At 50.8% G+C, this 21,766-nt stretch overlaps 1 protein-coding gene across 15 annotated transcripts in view; it reads right to left on the bottom strand.

The window, feature by feature from the left end:
- Window positions 1–21,766, bottom strand: part of PLEKHG4B (pleckstrin homology and RhoGEF domain containing G4B) — an 80,022-nt gene that overhangs the window by 4,214 nt on the left and 54,042 nt on the right. For 3 of the 15 annotated variants that reach the window (XM_036078427.2, XM_036078428.2, XM_036078429.2), the window contains exons 7-19: window positions 21,450–21,536; window positions 16,029–16,145; window positions 15,670–15,768; window positions 14,904–15,046; window positions 14,298–14,436; window positions 10,687–11,456; window positions 7,708–7,960; window positions 6,545–6,634; window positions 6,240–6,470; window positions 4,347–4,517; window positions 3,543–3,723; window positions 1,931–2,038; window positions 1,433–1,693 (exon numbers count right to left, since the gene is read on the bottom strand). In XM_036078427.2, coding sequence (XP_035934320.2) covers window positions 1,433–1,693; window positions 1,931–2,038; window positions 3,543–3,723; window positions 4,347–4,517; window positions 6,240–6,470; window positions 6,545–6,634; window positions 7,708–7,960; window positions 10,687–11,456; window positions 14,298–14,436; window positions 14,904–15,046; window positions 15,670–15,768; window positions 16,029–16,145; window positions 21,450–21,536 — 2,650 coding nt within the window. The other 12 variants (XM_078066513.1, XM_078066514.1, XM_036078426.2 and 9 more) reach the window with 12 other exon arrangements.

Below are 21,766 nucleotides of genomic sequence, written 5' to 3'. Positions count from 1 at the left end.
AAGACATATTTGTCACGCTGAACTCCAGTTTGATGGTTTTTCCTTTCAGATCATTCTAACTGTCCCTCCCCCACCCCGTCATCTGCGATGAGAAATGTGCTGCCCCCCACCCTGTCCCTGTGCGCAGAACACGCCGACTCTCTCTGGCTGCTTTCAAGATGTTCTTTCTGTTTGTCACTGGGTTTCCAGTTTGTGATGTGCATTCATGTGTGCTTGGGGCTCATTGGTCTTTGGGCCTGTAGGTTTACACCCTTCACCAAATCAGGGAAATATTCAGCCACTGTTCCTTCAAAGTTTTGTTATCCCTCCATTTTGGGGCTCTATTATGTGTTTATGAAGTCACTCGGAGTTGTCCCACGGCTCACCGATCTTCTTCCTTGATTCTCGGTGTGTCACTTTGGACAATTTCTATCGATACATCTCCACTAAGTCATGCTTTATGTTAACCCTACCCAGTGACACGTTCACCTTAAGTATTGTGTCCTTTTATCGTGCTTAGTCCGTCCTATCTTCCCTGTTGTGACTGAACATTTTGGACATCAGGGACAGAGAATGATAGTGTGAATGCCAGGACTGGTAATTCTAACAACCACAACAGTTCCAGCTGGTTTTGCCTGATTATTGCTCTTGTTATGGTCCGTTTCCTACTTCCTTGCATGCCTAGCACCAGACAGTGTGTATCTACCCTGTCGGCTGCTGGATATTTTTGTAATCCTATAAATCTCCTTAGGCTCTGCTCTGGGATGCAGTTAGATTACCTGCAAACGCCCTGTATTTATGACATGGTGGCAGGTCAGCAGGAATGTTCAGTCCAACACCCCTCCTGAGCAAGCCCTCCTGAAGACTTATCACCGCCCTGGGGATGGGGCTTTTGCCTGTCTGCTACTAGGAAGAGGTGTGTGTGTGTGTGTGGGGGGGTACTCTCTAGTCCTCCACAGGTTCCGGCCTGGACAGCCTCCTCAGGTGCGGTGCTGACCAGCATTCTGCTGGACCCAGACCTTGGAGGCCTGTCACCGTGCGGGGCTCCCCCGGCCTGTCCTTCACTGAGGGTCTGCAGGCTCTCCGTACTGCACCTGGGGGCTTTCAAGGAAGAAATCAGAGCAATTACAGGGCTCACATCACAGTCCTGTCTCTCAGGTCACTACCTTTGGTGTCAGATGTCCTATGTCTTAAAATCTTGTTTCATATACTTTGTTCATGTTTTGTTTTATCTGGTTTTCGTTTGCTTGGTTGTTTTAAATCTATTCCCCGTTACCTTGTTTTAGGTGGAAGTGAAAGTTTTTGTCGTTTTTTTAATTAAAGAAAAATTATAATGTGTTTGAAGACTTTTGGAAGTATATAAGAGCAAGCGAGTTAAATGACCAGGTGAACTGCCGCCCACCCCTGGACCCAGCTGTTGGAGGCTGGGGCGTGTGCTGCTAGGCGCACTCACGCATGGAAGGCTGGCTCCCCGTCTCCTGCTCCAACTCATCCTCTTCCTCGAGGCAGGTGCGCGTGTCGTAAGGCCAGGGGCAGGAGGCGGAGCTCGGCAGGGCTGGGCTGGCAGATGCTTGCAGGCTCAGTGGCCCCAGGGCGGAGGGCGACTGGCTGCCAGAGGAGGAGTTACTGCTGTCAGAGATGGTGGAGTGTGGCCTCTTAAAGGTGGCGGCGTGGTCACAGCGGGGCACAACCATCGTTGCTCGGGTCCGTGACTCTGGAAGGGGACAGAAAGGAGGTGGTTTGGCTTTTGCTCCCCAAGTGCAGCCCAGATCCGAAAATGAAGTAGCCATCTGGGAAACTGACCAGGTCCCTCCCACTGCAGTCACGTCAGGCATGATGTGGCCACCACCCATCCAGCCTGCTCTGCTGGCTCTTGAGGCCCACAGTGAACACCAGGGCCTGAGTCTGAGTCAGTGGGACAGAGTGAGGGGGAGGGCTGAAGCCACGTTACCTGCTCCCTTCTTGACAGCCCAGTCACTTATGGCTGCCTTGCTGGGCTGGATGTCCATGAACGGTTTGTTGCCTATCCCCATTGACACCATTTCTTGCATTCTGAGTTCTAAAACAGAATAACGTAGGACAACTTTCCAAGCAACTGTCTGGCTTTAGTACCACTCCTGATGATGCTCTGTACCCAACACCATCCATCCAGACCAGGAGCATGTCAGGGCCTGGCCCAGCACCCTCCTTGAGTGTTGCTGGGGGGCCAGAGGTGCTAGGGCTTCCTGTTCCGGTACATGCATCTGGTCTGACCTCACAGTGGCCTTTCTCAGGGACCTCAAGGAGCAAACAAGGAAAAGAGGACATGGGGCTCAGGAACTGGGTGTCCAACTAGGGAGAGAAGGGAAGGGTCCCCTGTCAGCATGAAGGACAGTGAGACACTCAACAAGCCCAGCCTGCAGGGGTCACATGTCTACAAGAAAGACAAACTGACAGATATTTACATGTCTTTGAATACTGAGCACAGGGTGAGGGTCTGAGAATGCGTAACTCCTTGGTAAAACCAAGCAAAGAAAACCAAAGATGATGGTCATAGTTGGGGGGGGGCAGTTGGGAGGGAGGGGCAGGAACAGAGGAGACTGGGGAGGGCAATGGGGAACAGGCCAGGGGCACTTCCTGCTCCTTGTAAGGGCTGGGTCCACTCTAAGGGGACTGAGGAGCCAGCGAGTGTCTGAGCAAAGTTGCAGTGCACACGTATGCACACGTATGCACATGCATGTGTGCGTGCGTGCGTGCACATGTGTGCGTGGGGAGGCCTACCCTCTGAAGGAAGCTGCTGTGGGGAGGCTGTACTGCATCTCTGATGACAGGTCAAGACGCTGGCCAGGGTGGCAGCTGCAAAGGGGTCAGGTGGTCGTGTTTCGACATTTGGACATTGGAGCCCTTTGGGTTTCTCAGGCTTGGGGACTCAGAGCTGACAGAGGGTCAGCTTGGAGGGGCCGCTATGCAGACGGCATCCGTAGCAGCCAGACTGGATGAGATGCCATCCTGTGGGTGCGAACAGGGGGTGCCCCAGTGATGAAACTGGGGGGTGGAGGGGAAGAGCAACCAAGGGGGCTGGCTTCTAGGAGCAGGAAACCTAGGTGGGGTCCTGGCACATGGGGCATGGCGCCTGACAGAGGAGGGTCCTCACCTCTAGGGAGGTCACAGGCGGGCCATCAGCCCAGCGTCCAGGAGGGCAGGGAGCTTCGACAACAGGGTGATGCAGAAAGCAGTGGGCCTAAGGTGTCATGGAACGTATTATGGCAACATCTCTGGGAACAGGTGTCTTGTTTATATACAAGTAAAGGAGAAGTGTGTTTGTGTGCTGATTGACGTATCCATCCATTTCCACATGGATGGAGGGGGCTCTCCAAGGGCCACCTGCCCCAAACTGGCCCCAAACACCTACCCACGTCCAAGCCACTAACCCCTGGACTCAAACCCCTGCCTGAACCCGGTCCCCAACCCCTGACCCCACCCCCCTGCCCTGAACCCAGCCCCTAACCCCTGGCCCCAAACCTCTACCCCAAGGCCGACCCCCTAAACATAGAGTTGGCCCTGGGTGGCCCTCTTCTGCCCACCTCTGTTCCGCAGAGCCTGCCGCCACAGGATCTGCCCTATCATGTGGGTCCAGGCCGTCTTGACCTCTGCAGAGCTGGCCTGGAGAATGTAGGTGTCCTGGGACTTCCGCCGCCTGCGGAACCAGATCTCAAACCTCAAGCCGCTGTCTCCGACGTTCTCCGTCATCCCAATCTCTGCTGTCTGCACCATAAGCAAGTGGCAGCAGAGTCAGCAACCGCCGATCCTCACTTGAGCAACTGACGTCTCTCTGGCTGGCCATCTGATCCCAGCACCTCAGTGCTGGAGTTCCTTTATCCAGACACCAAATGGTGGGGAATGAACTCGGTTCCCACCCGTGTGCACTGGCTCCATCTTGGAGCCTCAGTTTCCCCACTGGAGAAAGGGAGGCTGGACTGGAAGGTTCTGTGGTGCCCTGGGGCTGTTGCCCTGGACGGGGCCACAGGACCCCTTCTGGTGTACCCCTCTGCTTTGGCAGGCAAGGGGTTCCAGGTGTGGGCTCCTCCTGGGAGCTCAGGAGCTCAGAACCTCCGTAGGGTGAGGGCCAAACTGGGAGACTGGCTCAGGGGAAGGCCACCTCCAGTGTTGGCCTTCACCAAAATCTGAGATGAAGTTACCAGTTGAGGAGACTCAATTTTCCAGCCACTGAACCAGTACACAGAACTATAAAGGACAAGTGTCTCCTTGCAGCATGTGAAGCTCAGACACAAAACCCCAGGAAACAACAAGTATCACACGCCCCTGCTCGTACCCAGCAGACCAGGACCTGACTCCCCGTGGCATCAGGTGCGAGGCAGATGTGTTACCTTGAAGGACTGTTTGTACGTGTAGGTGTCATAACCCCCGTCCACCTTCCTGGTCTTGCTAAACAGGATGAGCTCTTCAAAGAGGAACACGCGCCTCAAGTACTTTTTCCTTCCACAGCACACGATAAACTCGTCCTGGCATCTCAACTGCCCCTGCTCCTTCAGATCCACCTGCAGACGGAGCAAGCCTCCTCAGGGACCCTTGGACCTGCCCTGACCCCATCCTGACCCCTGGGGAGAGGAGAGGGGCTGGAGGTGGAACTGCTCTCCAATGGCCAGTGACTCACTCAATGACGCCTGCATAAGGAAGCCTCCGAAAAACCCAAAGGACAGGGCTCAAGAGCTTCTGGGGTGAATGTGTGTGGTGCCCCAGGGAGGGCATGCCCCTCTCCACATACCTGGCCCTGGGCCTCTCTTCCATCTGCTTGTTCCTGAGTATCACCCCTTACAATAAACTGGTGGTGTCGTAAGTGAACTTTCTCTGGGTTCTGATCGTCACGACTGACGTGTGTAGTGTGTGTCGGGGGGCCGTCTGGTAGGACAGGGAGCCCTTCACCTGTGGGATCTTACCCTATGTCCAGGCGGATGGTACAGGATTGAGTTGAGTTATAGGACACCCAGCTGGTGCCTGAGAATTGCTCAGAGGTATGGGGAAAACCCACACACTGGAACTGGTACAGAACCCTTAGGGCCAGGTAGGGCTCCTGCTCGTCTGCATGGAGGTTACAGCTCTTCAATTTTATTTAACTTTCCACTTGAAAGTCCTTGTGTTCATTTTAATGGAAGCCCCCTTGTTGATGTGGAGCTAGTCTCACTCATTACTGTATATAAACACCCAATGGGGCCAACAGGGAGTCAAGTTATGAATTCTGCAGCTGAGCTGCTCCCTTACCCCCAGAAATCCCTCCAAGCTGCAGTCTGGGCTGAGGTCTACATGGGAGGATGTGGCCTGCATGCACTGGCCAGGCTACAGCTCCCATTGTGGCGTGTACCCCAAACCACAGACACCACTGCTAAATCTCTCTCATGACCTTCCAGCCCATGGACAGCCCTGTCCTGGGGGCTGCCTGAGAATGGCTGGTTCAATCCCAAATGACTTGGCTGGGCCTGCTGAATGGAGGGCTTCTGGGGGTGACCACACTTGGGGTGCCCTGGGTCCTCTACGGCTGTCCACGGATTGCTAATACTCCACGCCAGACTCCATCTCTGGTGCTGGCCACAGCCACGGGTCTGCCTTTTCTAGCTGATGCCAGAGGTCCCACCTTCAAGCCCAGGTGGGGTCAAAGGACAGGGCGTCAGCACATCTCCAGCCGTGCCCACACATAGGCCAGTTCACCTTGCAAGGCACCCAGGGTCGGTCATGGGAGGACAATCCCTGTGGGGTGGTGGCCTGGGAGCCGTGCCGCATCATGGCGGCCAGAAGGGCTCATGCTCGGATTGCTGCTCATGAAACTCTTAACGCTGATTTTAGCAGAGCATGCACATTTCCATTTTGTACTGGGAATTCTGTGGCTGTCCCTCCAGCTGTCAGAGACAAGGGGTTCTGCTGGAGAAAGGGCTCCTCTTCTGTCTATGCTGGTCCCATCATGCCACCGTGTGGGGGGCATGCACGCCAGCAGAGAGCCAACGGTGGTCTGCCCCAAGCCTGACAGCCACGCTCAAGTTTTCATGCATCCAGTTGTTTTAAAGTAGCCCCAATAAGCAGATGGTTAGCCATTCAGAGCCTGGCGCAGTTGCCTGGACATGAAGCCCCTCTCTGCTGCCCTCACCTGCTGGCCCCTCGGGAGGTCTCAAGCTTCAGGAGACTTCCCCAAAGGAAAGCTCATGCAGTCTGACCCCAGGCCTCATCTTTCCCGAGCTCAGGAGAGCCCATCAGGGCCTCGGGGCACTTACGTCACAGCCTCGGACGGCATCCATCGCCAGCAGGTCATTGCCGTGACGCAGCTGGAAGCGGACCACGTCTTGGGCAGCCCGAAGCTCGCCCAGCTCCTGCTCCCAGGCGGGGCAGCTGCCAGCCTCCCTGACCAGGTCCTGCAGCAGCAGCGCATACTTGCCCATGCGCTGCACGGGCTTCAGCAAGTAGGAGGCCAAGTCCATCTTGTCGCCCAGCTCCCGCTGCTTGTCCTGCAAGAGCCGGGGTGAGAGGGTCAGCCCGGGCCAGGAGGGGGGCAGCGCGGCTCGCAGGGTGGGGGGGTGACCTTGAAGAAGGTGTTGCCGTGGCTGCAGAGTAGGGCGTCCGACTGGGGCTTGTTCTTGCTGTAGAGTGCATACATGCCAAACTGCTCCTCCTGCAAAAGGGGAGGGCACCGTGCACCTGAGTTGGGGGCCCAGGTCAGAGTCTCTGCCTCTGCCCCCACTCTCTCTGTGCAGTTCCCCACGGGCATGAGACAAGGAGGCTCCACGCTGCATTAAGACCATCTGGGCTTCCCAGCACGTGGGGGCAACTCGGGCCGATGCCAGAGTTCTAGAATTGATCTTTACAGTACAGGGTTTGGGGGAAGAGACAGAGGTCAGTCTGGGAACGGGCATGGGGAGTGTTTGCTCACTAACAGTCAAGAACCAAAGTTGTGTCAACATTTAAAATTCTCACCATTGTTGTCAATATAAAACAACACAGAGTTCACCTTATGGCTAAAAGCACCTTCTTAGAAATAGCTGGAAAGATGCAACATGGGATTTCTTTCCTCCTTGGGCATTTCTGTTGTGGTAATCTACATTTAATGATGCTGGGGCCAATGTCTCATCTTCCCACAGCCCAGATGCCATGCGTCCCCACTGCCTGGAACACTGCTTGGGAACTACTTGGTGAAAGCATTTTCTTTTCAGACTGAAATCAGAATTTTATTAAGACCCAGACAGGGAGATGTTCATATTCACAGCTGAGAAGACACTCATCAAGGAGAGAGCAGCCCTCCTTGAGTCAATGTGCACACTCCATGGGCCTCTGTCGAGACCCTGATGGGGCTGGCTGCAGGTGGGACTGTGAAGGGGACCAGGTGGGCTGGTGCAGGAAGCAAACTGATTTGGGGAGTTGCTTTGGGCCAATTACCCCGAGTGGTAAGGAGAGGGATGTGTGTGTGACCATGCAGGTAAACCGCCAGTGTCATGTGGCTCTGGGGAGGTGGCACTGAGCCAAACGTCCAGTGTGATCAGACCCACAGACTTCTTGTCTACTTTGGCGTCTGTTTGTTGACGGGTCTTATGTACTGTTAGGGACACGTTTCCTAGGCCTGGTCTGCGGTGATCCAAATAACCTGATACGTGGCACTGCCAGACCCAGGGCACCCTGGGCTGATGTCACCTCTGCCTACCGCACGGGGCTCTGCCATGTGGACCCAGCACCTGGGAAGGAGGGACTCACGTGTCTCAGGAACCCGCGGCCCGCCGCCAAGGGACTGTGCTGGCAGTGCTCCAGCTCTACAAGGAAATGCTGGTGGTGGAAGTCGTAGAGCTTCTCCAGGTTCCCAAAAACAATGCTGCGCTTCCCTCGAAGGTCCTGGGGCAGGTCCGTTCTTTCCATTTCTGGAAAGTAGTTGTCGATGACATACCCTAAGGACCTAACATACTCCCTCTCCGTGGAAACCATCTCGGCCATTATGTGCTGCAGTCGGCTGCTGGAAGACAGAGAGGTGGGTGGACACTCAGGCCGGTGCAGCCCATGGCCTCACTCCGGGCCTCAGGAGACCCTCGGTCAGCGTTGTTCCTGCTTCACACAGAGACAAGATGCTCTGCAAGCCCAGAGGCATACACACGATTAGACGCAGGCAGGAGATGCACAGTAAACAAGAACTTTCTGATTAAGTGTTCTGTTCAGCAACGAATCCTGTCACGTGTGCTCTGTTACCTGAAGTTGCTCCTTTGATGTAAACGAGTAAGATGAGAAATACGGGGGAGGGATGCATATTAGAAAGAAACCGGTTGCATGAAACTTCTCTATACTATTGGTCACAGCCTTTTAGGATAAAAGATGCTTCTGGAAAGTAAAAAAGAGAGACTCCCAGGACCCCTGACTTCAACCCGGAGTCCTGAGGTCTCTCATCACCAGATGGCTTGATTCTGGCACCCTCCGCAGGGAGGGTTCTGGCAGTAGGAAGATTTCAACACTGCGAAGAAGGCTGTGCTGGGGATTTACAAGGAGATGGTTTCCGATGAGCACAGACTGCTAGCCTACAGAAGGTACTTCTGAAAACTTAGCTTTACGTGGCCTAGACGTCTGACCCAGAGGAGAAGCAGCTGGAGCTGAAGAGGCAGAACAGAGATGGGCAGCAGGGGGGCAGACACCTCTTCCCTGCCAGGCAGAGGGCTCCCTGGGCTCCTGCTGGTGTGACGTCCAAGCCTGGGACGTATCTCTGCCGCACAAGGCTCCCCCAGGGGCACCAAGCAGAGCCTGACCTGCTAGTAATGAGGCACATCACCCTTCCCGTTTGCAGCACTCTGCCAGCAACGTTCCTAAATTACTCAATCCGGAGGATACTAATGGGGGCTCGTAGACTTTTTTCTGCCATTACTTGTATTTACTTGTTTGTTTGTTTTTTAAAACTGAAACACAATTAAAAGCAAGCAATGGTAGGAAATACACCTGTGGTCAGAAAGGCTGCTGAATGCATCCCATTTGCAGCTGGAGACCTTGTTCCTTTCCATACTCACATAACGGACTTTACAAATACCTATGGTTTCTGTGGAGGCAGCACCTTCTGGCTAGTCGGGAGCCTGCAGCCCTCGTGGCTGGTACAGGTGGCCTGGAGGTCCCCCCAATAAATCCGAGGCCCCAGGACACACAGCACCCCTCCTGTCAACATTTGCTGAAAACAGGCATCCTTAAATATTCAAAAACAAAACTACTGTGGTCTGGGGATTTGGAAATTGACACATGAGGACGTAATGGCTAGAAATGTCTGGGGAAATGACTGCTGGCCAAGTGACAGGGACTCCCTCTGGATAACAGGCAGAAGGCCTGGGTTTTCATGGAAGACCGGGTTAGTCTGATGCTCTCTCCTCTGGGCCCTGGCCTGAGGAGGATGTGCTCCCTCTCCGACGTGCTGTGGAGTCCTGCTACCACACCCTGGGTTGGTGGGTCCATGGCCTGTGAAAGGTGGAAGGGGGGACTTGTCTCCAGGGGCAAAGGCAGGACGGCTTCCCGAACCTTCTCCCTCCAGACCGAGGATGCCCACTGTGGAGGACTGGGGGCTCCTGGCAAGCAGAGGGCCCCCATCCCTGCAGTCTGTGTCTCTGAAACTTTTAAGATGAGCTCAGGGGAGTGGGAGAGTGGTTCTTCCTGGAGCCTTCCCAGGGATTCCAATTCCCGGGGAGACCCACACAGGTGCTCCCAAATGAAACCTTCCTGTTCCACCTAAAGTTTCGCCCTGAACAAGCTACACCGTAACCGCCTAGAACCTGAAACATAAAGGTGTGTTTCAGGAGAGTATTTGGTGACCATCTCAGTTCAGAGATGGTCTCTGTATGAGGAGGAAACGTGTCCACCAACCAAATGAGGAAAGAAAACGAGGATGACGCCCCACCTGCAGCCCACCCCAGTCACTATAAAGATGGACTAACAGCCCAAGGGGCGGGCTGTGATACCAGGTGAGTGGACTACCTGTCATTAGGGTTGGGCACCGTTCCTGCCCACTTTTTAATCCTAACAGTTAATAAAATATATCTTTTTACACATATCTTCTTTTTTTTTTTTTTTTTTTTTTTTTTTTTTTTTTTTAAGGTTTTACTTATTTGCGAGAGAGAGAATGAGAGACAGAGAGCATGAGAGGGAGGAGGGTCAGAGGGAGAAGCAGACTCCCCGCCGAGCAGGGAGCCCGATGCGGGACCCGATCCCGGGACTTCAGGATCATGACCTGAGCTGAAGGCAGTCGCCTAACCAACTGAGCCACCCAGGCGCCCTTTACACATATCTTCTTAAGGATTAAACAAATTCATAGGGACATCTCCATTCAGGCAATGGATAAACACACATACTTCTCACCTCAGTGCTGAGAGCCTTTTTTTGAAAGTAATTTTTAAGTAACTTCTTCATATTCCAGGTGTGATTTGCTTATTGTGATTTTCCATAAATGGGCCTCAAATGATGAGAGCTAGTTGTTCAACCATCAGAGCGGGTGAGCTAGGTGCCCACAAGCCACGAGAAAGGAAGCAGTTTTCAATGATCATGCTGAACACGGGGAGGAAAGTAACATCTTGTCTAAGATCAAATGCAAGTGTGTTGCCTGGACAGGACATGGTGGACCTGGAGGGGTGTTTGTGGATGTCCCACTCTGTGAAAGGCTTTGGGTCTCTGGCACCACACTGACCGCTAAGCCCAAAGGCTGGAGGGGGGGGTCCACCTCACCTTCCTGCTTGCCTCCTCCTGTCCTCCTCGGAGGGGTGGGTCCTGGAGGGAGAGGACAGACTCCGGTTCTGAGTGACCAGGGTGCTCTCAGCATGTGGCCGTGGTGGGGGCTGCTTCTCAGAGGCCACGGTGCTGGTCACCTCTAGGCCCCTGATGAAGACCCCAGTGTGGCCTGGCCAGGGGGCATCCCTGGGGCCACTGTCAAGCCGTGCAATCTCAAAGCTTCGTGTTTTCCTCATAATTTTCTTCAGGGGATGTTTCCTGGGGTGGGTGGTGGGTGTCTGGATGGGCGTGGAGGAGCAGGTGGGGCTGTCATGTGGGGAAGGCACAGCTGGGGCCAGGTGCTCACCCTCATGCCTGCTCAGAGAGGCTTGTCCAGGGAGGCCAGGCAGCAGTTGGGCCCGCTCCCCAGTGCAGCCCTCTGGGTCAGTGTGCGGGGTCCAGGATGGCTCATGGTGCCTCCTCTCGGCCGCCTGGGCAAGCTCATGCTTCAGGGCTCTCTGGTCCAGAGGTGGGGTGCCAGGGTCTGGGCTAACCCCAGACAGGGCCTCTTGGAAGCAGAGGTGGGTCTGCGGGCTCTGCAGCCCTAAGGTGTGCCTCTGATGCGGTGGCCGCTGGCTGCCCAGGCCTGCCGCCACCACACTGGCCCCCGGGAAGCCCTGCGCAGTCAGCTCTGTGGCCTCCCAGTGACAGCTCTCCAGATACTCAGTGACTGGCTCCGGGCCCAGGTACTCCAGGCACTCACTGCACTGCCGCATCCATCCATCCACCTGCGTGGCAAAGGAGGGCACTGGTAAGGGCAGTGGAGGACTGTCTCGGCCACCATAGCCTTGGCAGCCCCACCCAATCTCATGCACTTGATGAGCAGCTCAAGTAAACCTGCCCTGCAGGTACCCCAGATCAAGGACCACGGTGAGCCAGGTGGCCAGAGCAAGAGGAAGACCCCTCCACCCACAGAGGCAGCTACCAGCCAGACTCGCCCCAAGGGCAGGCAAGATGAGTTTGCACCTGAGCCCGATGAGGTCTGAATCCTCCACGGCCCCCAAGAACAGCAGGTGGGGTTGTCCCAGGGCCATGGGATGCCAGGCTGGACAGACCATGAAATCAGTTAGTCCACACTTTGGCCTGGGGTGGGAGGCCATGACAGTGGGGCAGAGAGTTCATACCCCTACGCTGGCCTTCCCTGAACCCCTGGATCCCGTCAAGAGGAGCCGTGCTGCTGGGGGCTCTGGGGTGCAGGCAACTCTGGGGTGCTGGTGAGTTTGCAGGCCTGGGCTGGGCTGCAGCGACTGTCCTGGGGTCTCTGGCAACAAGTGGACTTTAATAGCAGAGCTGGTAAACACAGAAGAGTTCACGTATAAATTCCTCATACGGTGGCTGAGAGCCTGGGACGCAGTGCCGGGGTGTGCTGGCCAGGGAGGCTGGGCTCACTCAGGCCTGCAGGGACAGCGCTCACTGGATGTCCATAGCACATGCAGATCCCCTGGAGGCGATTCCACTGGGTCTCTTAGCGCCTCGTAGAAGTCAGACAGGTGGGCCCATCAGGCCAGCGCTCCCTCCCTGCACTCAGCCTGGCTGGCCGTGGTGCTCAGGCACCTTTTGAAGGCCCAGATCGCTTCCTCTGTGCCTTGGGAGCTGTTCTCCTCCACCAGCTGCAGCCAAGACTGCTGTAGCCCAAGGAACAAACCACCAGCACAAGCCCAGCGCTTACTCTCCTTTCCTGTGTGTGTCTTCTGGTGTGGACACACCATCAGCCTGTCGTGGAAGGTCTAGAGCCCCCACCGCTGCGACATGTTCTCAAGACAGAGCAGCTCCAAGAGGCCAGGAATTTCTCTCCTCTTTCAAACCACAAATTGATCTATGTAGGAAAGGAAGGCTTTATTTTTAAATGTGTGAAGGAGTCCGGTTCTATGACCATGGGGGACAAAGGAAGCATCAGACACCACTTAGGGGCTGGCTCAACTGGTTCCCACAGCCCGCACAGCCGTCCTGATGCAAACAAACTGCGTGCTCAAATACACTGTAAGTGGCTACACAGCAATGAAAGCCCCACTGGCTGTTTTTACCTACATGCCCCTTTCAGTCTGTGGATGGTTGAAGAGGGATGACCACAAGTCTCCACGGCCCAAGTGTGCAACTGGGCAGGCTGTTCGCAGGAAATGGAAATTAAGAACTTTCTGTTTTGAAACTTGTTACTATGCTAAATATACCCCAGAAATATTCTTCGGGTGGTGGCACTAGGGTACTTGGGGGCAGTCTGGAAGAGCTGGAGGGGCTGATGGCGGCCCTGCCTGCCCCACACGGCTTCCCGCGGGGACATCACTCATTCACAGTGAGCATGTCAGGGGTTAAGACTTCATTTTCATGCAAGTTCTCATTGGATAGCAATGCCAGGGAGGCCTGGTTGTGAGGGGCCCAAGAAGAGGTTTTTAACAATGCAGTGATAGCGCTGGATCTACAGCCACAGAACTGTACTTAGTGACCCCCATGCACAGGCAGAAGACAGAGAGCAGAGCACATACTCTGTGGACAGAGTCATAGAGAAAAATGTCAAATCTGGGTTTTTACAAACACCAGCAGCCTGAGAGCCTCTGGGTAGAAGAGTAGGAAACAGTCAATGGAGTGGGGACCTCTCAGGGGTGGAGTCCCACCTCTAACCTCATGAAAAAAGTTCTAGTTGGTTTCAAGATGTAAATGGAAAAAATCAAACCATAAAGGTCTTAGAATACAGTAGTCATTCTGTGACCTTAAGATAGAAAAGGTCATTTCAATCATAAGCAAAGTTGAAGGACAATGACAAACCAAAGAAAATATTTGCCACATAACCAGACGGTCAGTGTGAGCAACATGCATAATAGTGAAACTTCTGAGCTGTGGAAGTTGGTCAGTGTGTGGAAAAGCCGTTTGTTAGAGAATAAACACAAAAAACCCACAGACAGACGAAGAAAAGGTTCAACTGTGGCATAAAAACTCCAAACGCAGTGATTCTCATGTCAGTGAGGAAGGGACGCTCTCAAGGCTGCTGCTGAGATTCTCCACTGGGCAGGCTGCTTGCAGGCCCGTTTGGCAAATGTGTAAAAACCTCAGAAACGGCGAGCCCTAACCCAGCCATCCCAAGCCTAGGAACCTGTCCAAAGCAAACAATCACAAAGTGTGAAAGATGCAGGCGCAGTGATGTGTACGAGGGTGAGAAACAGGAGAGCCGGGGACTTGAGCCAGAACCGGAGGAACACAGGGAGGTGCAGGCCTCCACACACCACCGTGCTTGCTGGCCATCCTGGGGACCCAGCCTCGGGATGCCCTGCAGTGGCCATCCCCAACCCTGCCCGCCCCAAGGGACACACAGTCCTGCAGAGAAGGCCTCCACACACTTCCGACCTTGCCCTACACTGACCGCGGCCTGTGCCTGGGCTCCTGCTTCCCAGTCACTTACATGGGAATAGCGGTTGATAAAAGCATAATGATTTAACTAGAAATATGTGCAAGCTTTTGAAAAGCTTTTATATGCATATGGAGAAAAGTCTGGATTATAATATACTGCAATAATAGTAGTTATTTCAGGAGCAGAGTTTCAAAATGTTTTTCTCCTTTGGCTTCTCTGGAATACTTACCTGGCCTTGTCCCTCCTGGAGCGTCCTCCCTTCCCGTAGCCTCTCCAGCTCCTGCAGACACCTGTTGGAGGCGAGGACAAGCCGATGGACCTCTTCGTCCACTTGGTTGTACAGCCTGGAGGCGACCTCAGTGGCATCCCTGGAAGAGAAAGTGTCAGAAAGCCCAATCCTGACCTCTAGTTGCTTAGAGGCAATCACCCGAGGAATATGCTCTCAGTGACAGTCTAGTTAAAGCAGCACAACTGCACTCTTTGCCTCCCCTCCATCTGACACGAACGGAAGGCTCCAAGGAGGACAAGCGTGGAGCCACGTGTGGGCATCTCAGAGGCGGTAGGAAAGTGAGCGTATGGGCACGGCAGCCCAGGACAGAATTAGACGGAGACGCGTTCGATCGGGACCTCTGCTGAATCCCATTAGGATGAGTTTTGCCTTCCACTTGAGCATTCCAAGGAATCTGCTACTTTTTTTTGGAAGATACAGATGTAGATAGGCTCCAGTCCAAAGTGTGCCCATCAGAAAGAACAGAGGTTTGGACCCCTGGGAGATGCTGCATGTGACAGAAATGGGCATCACCCCTGGGATGGGCAGCCCCAGCATGACACTCACCGGCAGTCCTGGCTGGTGCCAAGCTGCTCCCTCCTCAGCTGCGCCAGCACGGAACCACCCTCTAGCCGGAGGGCGACCAGCAGTGCGTCTTCCAGCACACAATTCATCGTTGCTTTATGCTTGCTGATTAAGTCTGTGACCTCCTGCGTGGAGTGGGAGAAGCATGCATAGAACCCTCCCCTCCATGGGGAGTGTTAGGTGTGACCTACATTCCTGTGTTTATCAATCCAGCTGAGAGTAGGGCGCCATGGCCGAACCCACCCTTGACACCTGACGCAGCAGGGAGGTAGTGGGGTCCTAGATGCTCTCACCCAAGAGATGGGTGAGATTAAGGAGAGGAGAAAGGAGGGAAGTTTGAAAGTTGGCAGCAGGAGGAAAGCCTGGCATTTGGACAGGGATGTGTGGACCTTGCCCGCATACCCTGTAAACCCTGAGGTGTCTCCAGTCCCAGGTCTCTAGGCTGCAGATTTTCCTCCAGCCAGTCCACCTCTGTGTCCCAGGAGTAATTACTCAGGCCTCGGTGGCACACAACAAATGTAGTGGTTGTGGTGGTATTTCTCTTCTGGGCATGGTGGGATTTTTTTTTTTTTTTTTTTTTTTTTTGGTCATGGGGAAGAAGTGGTCTTTTGGAAGTCCTTTGCTAATTGAAAGGAATTTACAAGTCAAAAAGGGTTTGAAAATTTCTGCTATGAATGATAGATTGGGCTAAACCTCTATGTTCCCACCTACCTACCTGTGAAACAAAATAAAATACAAGAGAACCTACCTGTACCGTGCTTAGAGTCCTGTGGGTATTCAGGGAGTGGACTGAATTCTGTAGGAAAACAATGGCATTCTCGCAATTTGTGGTGAAGGGCTCCAGCTTCTATCACGGTGGGAAAGGTAGGAGATGACAGATACACTGTTAGCATCCATGGAAGCGCTGGGGAGCAGCACCCTCCCTGCCCAGAGCTGGACTTCAGCAGCACTCCCAAGCCCGCCACAGTGTGGCTCTCCAACAGCCTGGGAATGGCAGCTGTGATGGGCACGACATTCGGGGCAGGGACACCTGTTTCAGGTGTGAGTAAAAACATCTGCATGAGGAGAAGTCCCAGGAGACTGGCAGGTGCAGTGGCTTTACCTTACCCTACGGAAGCAGATCCAGTCACTGTGGCTGTAAGGAAAGGAGCCATCGAGGTCTGTGGTCAGCTGCGAGCTGTCAATAAGCTTGTGCAAGGCCTTCAGGGAGCCGACCACCTCACACTGCCAAGGAGAAGCATTCACTGGTTACGGCCACAGATGCATCCATCAGGAAGACCACTGTGATGGCTCACTCCAGGGAGAACTACCACCGAGAGGGTGGAGAGAGAGGTTTAATCTAGTGACCCTGCCTTGCTGGTGGCATTAGTGGGCTGAATGTGGTTGGGTACAGAAATGAAGTTGGGGAGAAGTGAAAGGAAAAGGTAGCAAAGAGAAATTACAGAAAGGTTCCAAATAAGACCAAAAAATGGAAAAATTGAAAAGGGAGAGAAGGCAAGAAGATAGGGGAGGAAGGGAAGAAGAATAAATCAAGGATGTGCTACTCTGAGATGGCAGAGTTGGCCCTGCCCAGACAATTTGGGACGAGGTAGAACAACAAGCACCTGAAAGCTCCAGAGGGCAAACAAGGTCAGGCTCACTGAGGAGGGCCACTGGAACATGGATGAGGGGAGCAGCATGGGGTGAACTCCCCCCTTTGCTTGGCTCTGGCCTGAAGGCAGGATGCCAACATGGGAGACTGGATTGACTGAGGCTCTGGTAGAAAACAGGCGTCTTTCTGGCCTGAAGAACCAGAAAATAGAGCTGGGTTGGAATGTAGACATCGAGTCCCACAAGGGAGAAAGCCAGGGGAAAGGAGCTTCAGTGGTGTGTAAACTGTGCCCAGGACTCTGGCTGACCCTGAACCATGTATGCATGGGGAAGACTCTGGATAGCTAAAGGCAAAAAGAACTGAACTGGATGTACATAGGGGAGAGTTTTCAGTTTGAGTCCAACCAAGTTAAATGCATTTCAAAACAGTCCACTGAGAGGTTTATAATAGAATCCAGAGTCAGCATAGTCAACGTTATTCAACAGAATATTCACATGTCCAGAATACAATCCCAAATTACTTGACACATGAAGAATCAGGAAAATGTGACTCATTCTCAAGGGAAATGACAGTCAACAGAGGTCAACCCAGAAAATACCTAGATGTTGTAATCATTAGACAAGGACTTTAAAGCAGTGGTCATAACTATGTTCAATGATGTAAAGGAAAAGTGCTTGCAATTACTGAGAGAATAGGAGATCTTAACAGAGTCAGAGAAAATATATGTTTAAAACCACTGGGTGTTTTATAGTTGAAAAATATAATATCTGAAGTAAAAAATATCACTAGATAGGCTTAATAGCTGAATGGAGATGAATAGAATATGGAGTTAGTAACTTTGAAGATAGAGCAATAGAAACAATCTGATCTGAAGAAGAGAGAGAAAATAAGTGGGAGAAAAATGATTCTCCAAGATCAATGGGGCAAGATCACTTGGGGAGGAGTTAAGATGACGAAGTAGTAGGACGACCTTATGCTTGCCTCATCCCTGGAACACAGCTAGGTAATTATCAAATAATTTTGAATACCCAGGATATGAATCTGAGGACTGAGAGAACAAACTGCACAACTAGCTGGAGGCCACATTGTGAAAGGTAGGAGGTGCAGAGACACGTGATTTGGGGGAGAAAAGAATTGTGAGCACTGCAGAGGAGACAGAACTCTGATCATGGAGAGAGGAGAGAAAGAAAGAGATAAAGCAGCACACAGGGAACTGCACAAGAAAAACACTTCCCCAAAACCATTGACTGGGAAAATGAGAGGGGCTGATTATTGTAAGTTTTTATACGCAGTGGAACTGAAAGTCTGAAATTTTAGAAGTCTGCACCATTGCCAGGGTCGAGCCTGGTGGACATAGTGGTGCTCCTGTGGCGGAGGGGGGCAGAGGCCCAGGACCACAGAGCACGATCCCCTGGGTCGCACTGGGAGAGACAGTTCCCCTTCTTGGAGTGCATGTGGGAGAGGCAGCACTGCCTCTCTAGGGACAAAAGAGCCTGTGGGCGCCATAGAGCTGCCCCATTCATTAGCGTAGAGCAGAAATGTCTGCTGAGGGCAGCTAACCTGGATGCCAGCTCTTTGCTACACTTCACCATAAAATCCAAGCTCCTGTGCAGTTGTGCAGCTGCTTTTCTGGGACAAAAGGCACCAGCCACAGTGTGGCGTGACCCTCCCCCAGAGTACCCACTTGGTTCTGCACCGTGCCAGGTCCCTAAAATTTGGGATTTTGAAACCCAGCCGCAAGCCTGAGATAAAACATGGGAGCACCGCGCCGCTGAGTGGGCACACAGCTCTGACACAGACAGGGTGAAGGCTGGAATCTGATGGGAGCGTGGGACACAAGATGGGAGATTGTTTGCTCTTCTGTGCAGGTGTCCTGAACAGCAGGGGGTAGAAACTCCGCTCTCTGGAGAAGAGAGAGGGCTGACACTATTTTTCACCCCTCCCATCAGCATGGACAGACTTCAGCAAGCAGCACAGTGCACACAGTGGAGGCTTGAGCCGCTTACACCAAGCTCTGCTCCTTCGTGCTCTGCCTTTTTAACCCTGTGCAGGTGCCTTTTTAACTACAGCAAGTATAATTGAGAGCCAGAGTAGCAATGGGCCTCTCCCCTAGAAGACTAGTACAGATCCCTTGCATGCACCAGGTCTTCTGATCAAAGTGCTGCAAAGCTTCAGCTCTAACGGAAACAGGACTAGGCACAGGCTTTCCTAATTCACAAAAGACAGAGGCCTAGACAAAATGCGAGATGGAGGAATTCATCCCAAAAGGAAGAATGAGAAGAGATCACCACTAGGGAACTAATCAAAATAGATACAAGTACTACGCCTGAACCAGAATTTAAAATGTCCATACTACCCAAAGCAATCTACACATTTAATGCAATCCCTATCAAAATACCACCAGCATTCTTCATAGAACTGGAACAACCGTAAAATTTGTATGGAACCACAAAAGACCCTGAATAGCCAAAGCAACCTTGAAAAAGAGAAGCAAAGCTAGAGGCATCGTAATTCTGAACTTCAAGTTATATTACAAAGCCGTAGTAATCAAAACAGTATGGTACTGGCACAAAAATGGACACATGGGATCAATGGAACAGAACAGAAAACCCAGAAATGGACCCACAACTATAAGGTCAACTAATCTTCCAGAAAGCAGGAAAGAATATCTATTGGATAAAAGTCTCTTCAACGAATGGTGTTGGGAAAACTGGACAACAACATGCAAAAGAATGAAACCAGACCACTTCTTACACCATACACAAAAGTAAACTCAAAATGGATAAAAGACCTAAATGTGAGACCTGAAACCATAAAAATCCTAGACGAGAGCACAGGCAGTAACCTCTCTGACATCTGCCGTAACAACCTGTTTCTAGATATGTCTCCTGAAATAAGGGAAATAAAACCAAAAATAAATTTTGGGGACTTTATCAAAATAAAAAGCTTCTGCACAGTAAAGGAAACAACCAACAAAACTAAAAGGCAACTCACGGAGTAGGAAAAGATATTTGCAAATGACATCTCTGATTAAAGGGTTAGTATCCAAAATAAATAAAGAACTTAAAAAACTCAACACCCCAAAAAACAAATAATCCAATTGAAAAACAGGCAGAAGTTACAAACAGACATTTTTTCAAAGAAGATATCCAGATGGCTCACAGACATATGAAAAGATGCTCAACATTACCTATCATCAGGGAAATACAAATGAAAACCACAGTGAGGTATCACCTCACACCTATCAGAATGGCTAAAATCAACAACACAAGAAACAACAGGTGTTGGCAAGGATGTGGAGAAAGGGGAACCCTCGTGCACTGTTGGTGGGAGAGCAGCCACTCTGGAGAACAGTATGGAGGTTTTTCAAATGGTTAAAAATACAACTACCCTACCACCCAGCAATTGCAGTACTGGGTATTTACCCAAAGGATACAAAAATACTAATTCAAAGGGATATATGCAACCTGATGTTTATAGCAGTATTATCAGTAATAGCCAAACTATGGAAAGAGGCCAAACGTCCACCAACTGATAAATGGATAAAGAAGATGTGGTACATATATACAATGGAATATTACTCAACCATCAAAAAATATGAAATCTTGCCATTTGCAATGATGTGAATAGGGCTAGAGAGTTTATGCTAAGCAAAATAAATCAGTCAGAGAAAGACAAATAACACATGATTTCACTCACATGTGGAATTTAAGAAACAAAACAGATGAACATAGGGGAAGTGGGAAAAACAGAGAGAGGGAGCCAAACCATAAGAGACTCTTAACAACAGAGAACACATGGAGGGTTGATGGAGGGAGGTGGGTGGTGGATGGGCCAGATGGGGGATGGGTATTAAGAATGACACTTGTTATGATGAGCACTGGGTGTTGTATATAAGTGATGAATCACCGAATTCTACTCCTAAAACCAATATTGCACGTATGTTAACTAACTAGAATTTAAATAAAAATTTGGAAAAAATAAAATTAGATTGTGGGAACAGTTGCACAATTCCATGCATATACTAAAAATCATTGATGCGGTTTGATAAATGATTTGTACGGGACATCAATTATATCTCAGTAAAGTTGTTTTGGAAAAGAAAGAAAGAGAAAGAAAACTTCTAGACTATCACTTCCTGAAATTCCAAAAAGTAAAAGTGCAATAAAGAGTGAAAAACAAAAAAAGACCTATGGGGCAATACCAGTGTGTGTAATTGAAATCCTAGAACGAGGGACGAGAATGAGGCAGAAAAAAACACTTCAAGAAATAATGAATGAAAATTTCCTGAATTTAGTGATAGACATAACTTTAAAAATTCAAGTTCAGCCCAACCTAAAAGGATAAAGATGAAGAGAACCATGCCTAGTCACGTTATAGTCAATTTGCTGAAAAGAAAGAGAAAATTTTGGAAGTAACCAAAGGAAAATGACACATTTTCTATAGGTGAACAAGTATTTGAATTACAACAAATTTTTCATCAGAAACTATGGAGGTAGAACCACCATTTTGCAGTTAAAAAAAGGGGGGGGGAGGAAATTATGGAGGCCAGAAGACAACAGAACGACACCTTTAAAGTGCTGGAAAAACAAACAAAAACCTACTGTAAGCCAGAATTCTATATCTAGCAAAAAATCCTTCAAGAATGAAGGCAAAATAAAGAATTTTTAGATAAAAGATAAAGAAGCAAGAAGAGGATTTGAGAAAGCAAATGAAGTGGAGAAGAAAAATTAGATTTTTAAAAGTTTTCTGATATTACCCTCTTTAGGGTCCTGCAAAAACTTAAGGGATCGGTGATGGGTTTTCAGGCTCTTATATGGATGCAGCCAGAATTCACATAAAGTTTTCGCTATGTTTTATCTCATCTACGTGTCCTAACATTTAATTTTATGCATTACCCAGAGTCATATCTAACCCTGAGGGTCTACAACAATTACCTGAATTGTTCTATCCTTGTCAGGCCTAAATCCTGATTCTTTATTCACCAACAACACAATACTATGAATTATGGGAGGAGATGTGTTCTGAAATAAGAAAGAAATACCAATTAGCTTTGTAATTTTTAATTTCACCGACTCAATAGAATTGTCTAACTTTGAGGGGTGCTACTTCTGCTTTGATATTGTTCCCAAGCACCTAGAATGCATAAAATGTAACTGTCTTTGCTCTAAATGGACATTATTTCACCTTATAAATTTTAATGTAATCAAGTTTATTGGTTATAATTTACATATATTAAAATTCACCCTTTTAA

The sequence above is a fragment of the Halichoerus grypus genome, chromosome 2 (assembly GCF_964656455.1).
Source record: "Halichoerus grypus chromosome 2, mHalGry1.hap1.1, whole genome shotgun sequence".
NCBI classification, from domain to species: domain Eukaryota; kingdom Metazoa; phylum Chordata; class Mammalia; order Carnivora; family Phocidae; genus Halichoerus; species Halichoerus grypus.
This window is presented reverse-complemented; position numbering and strand designations above follow the sequence as displayed.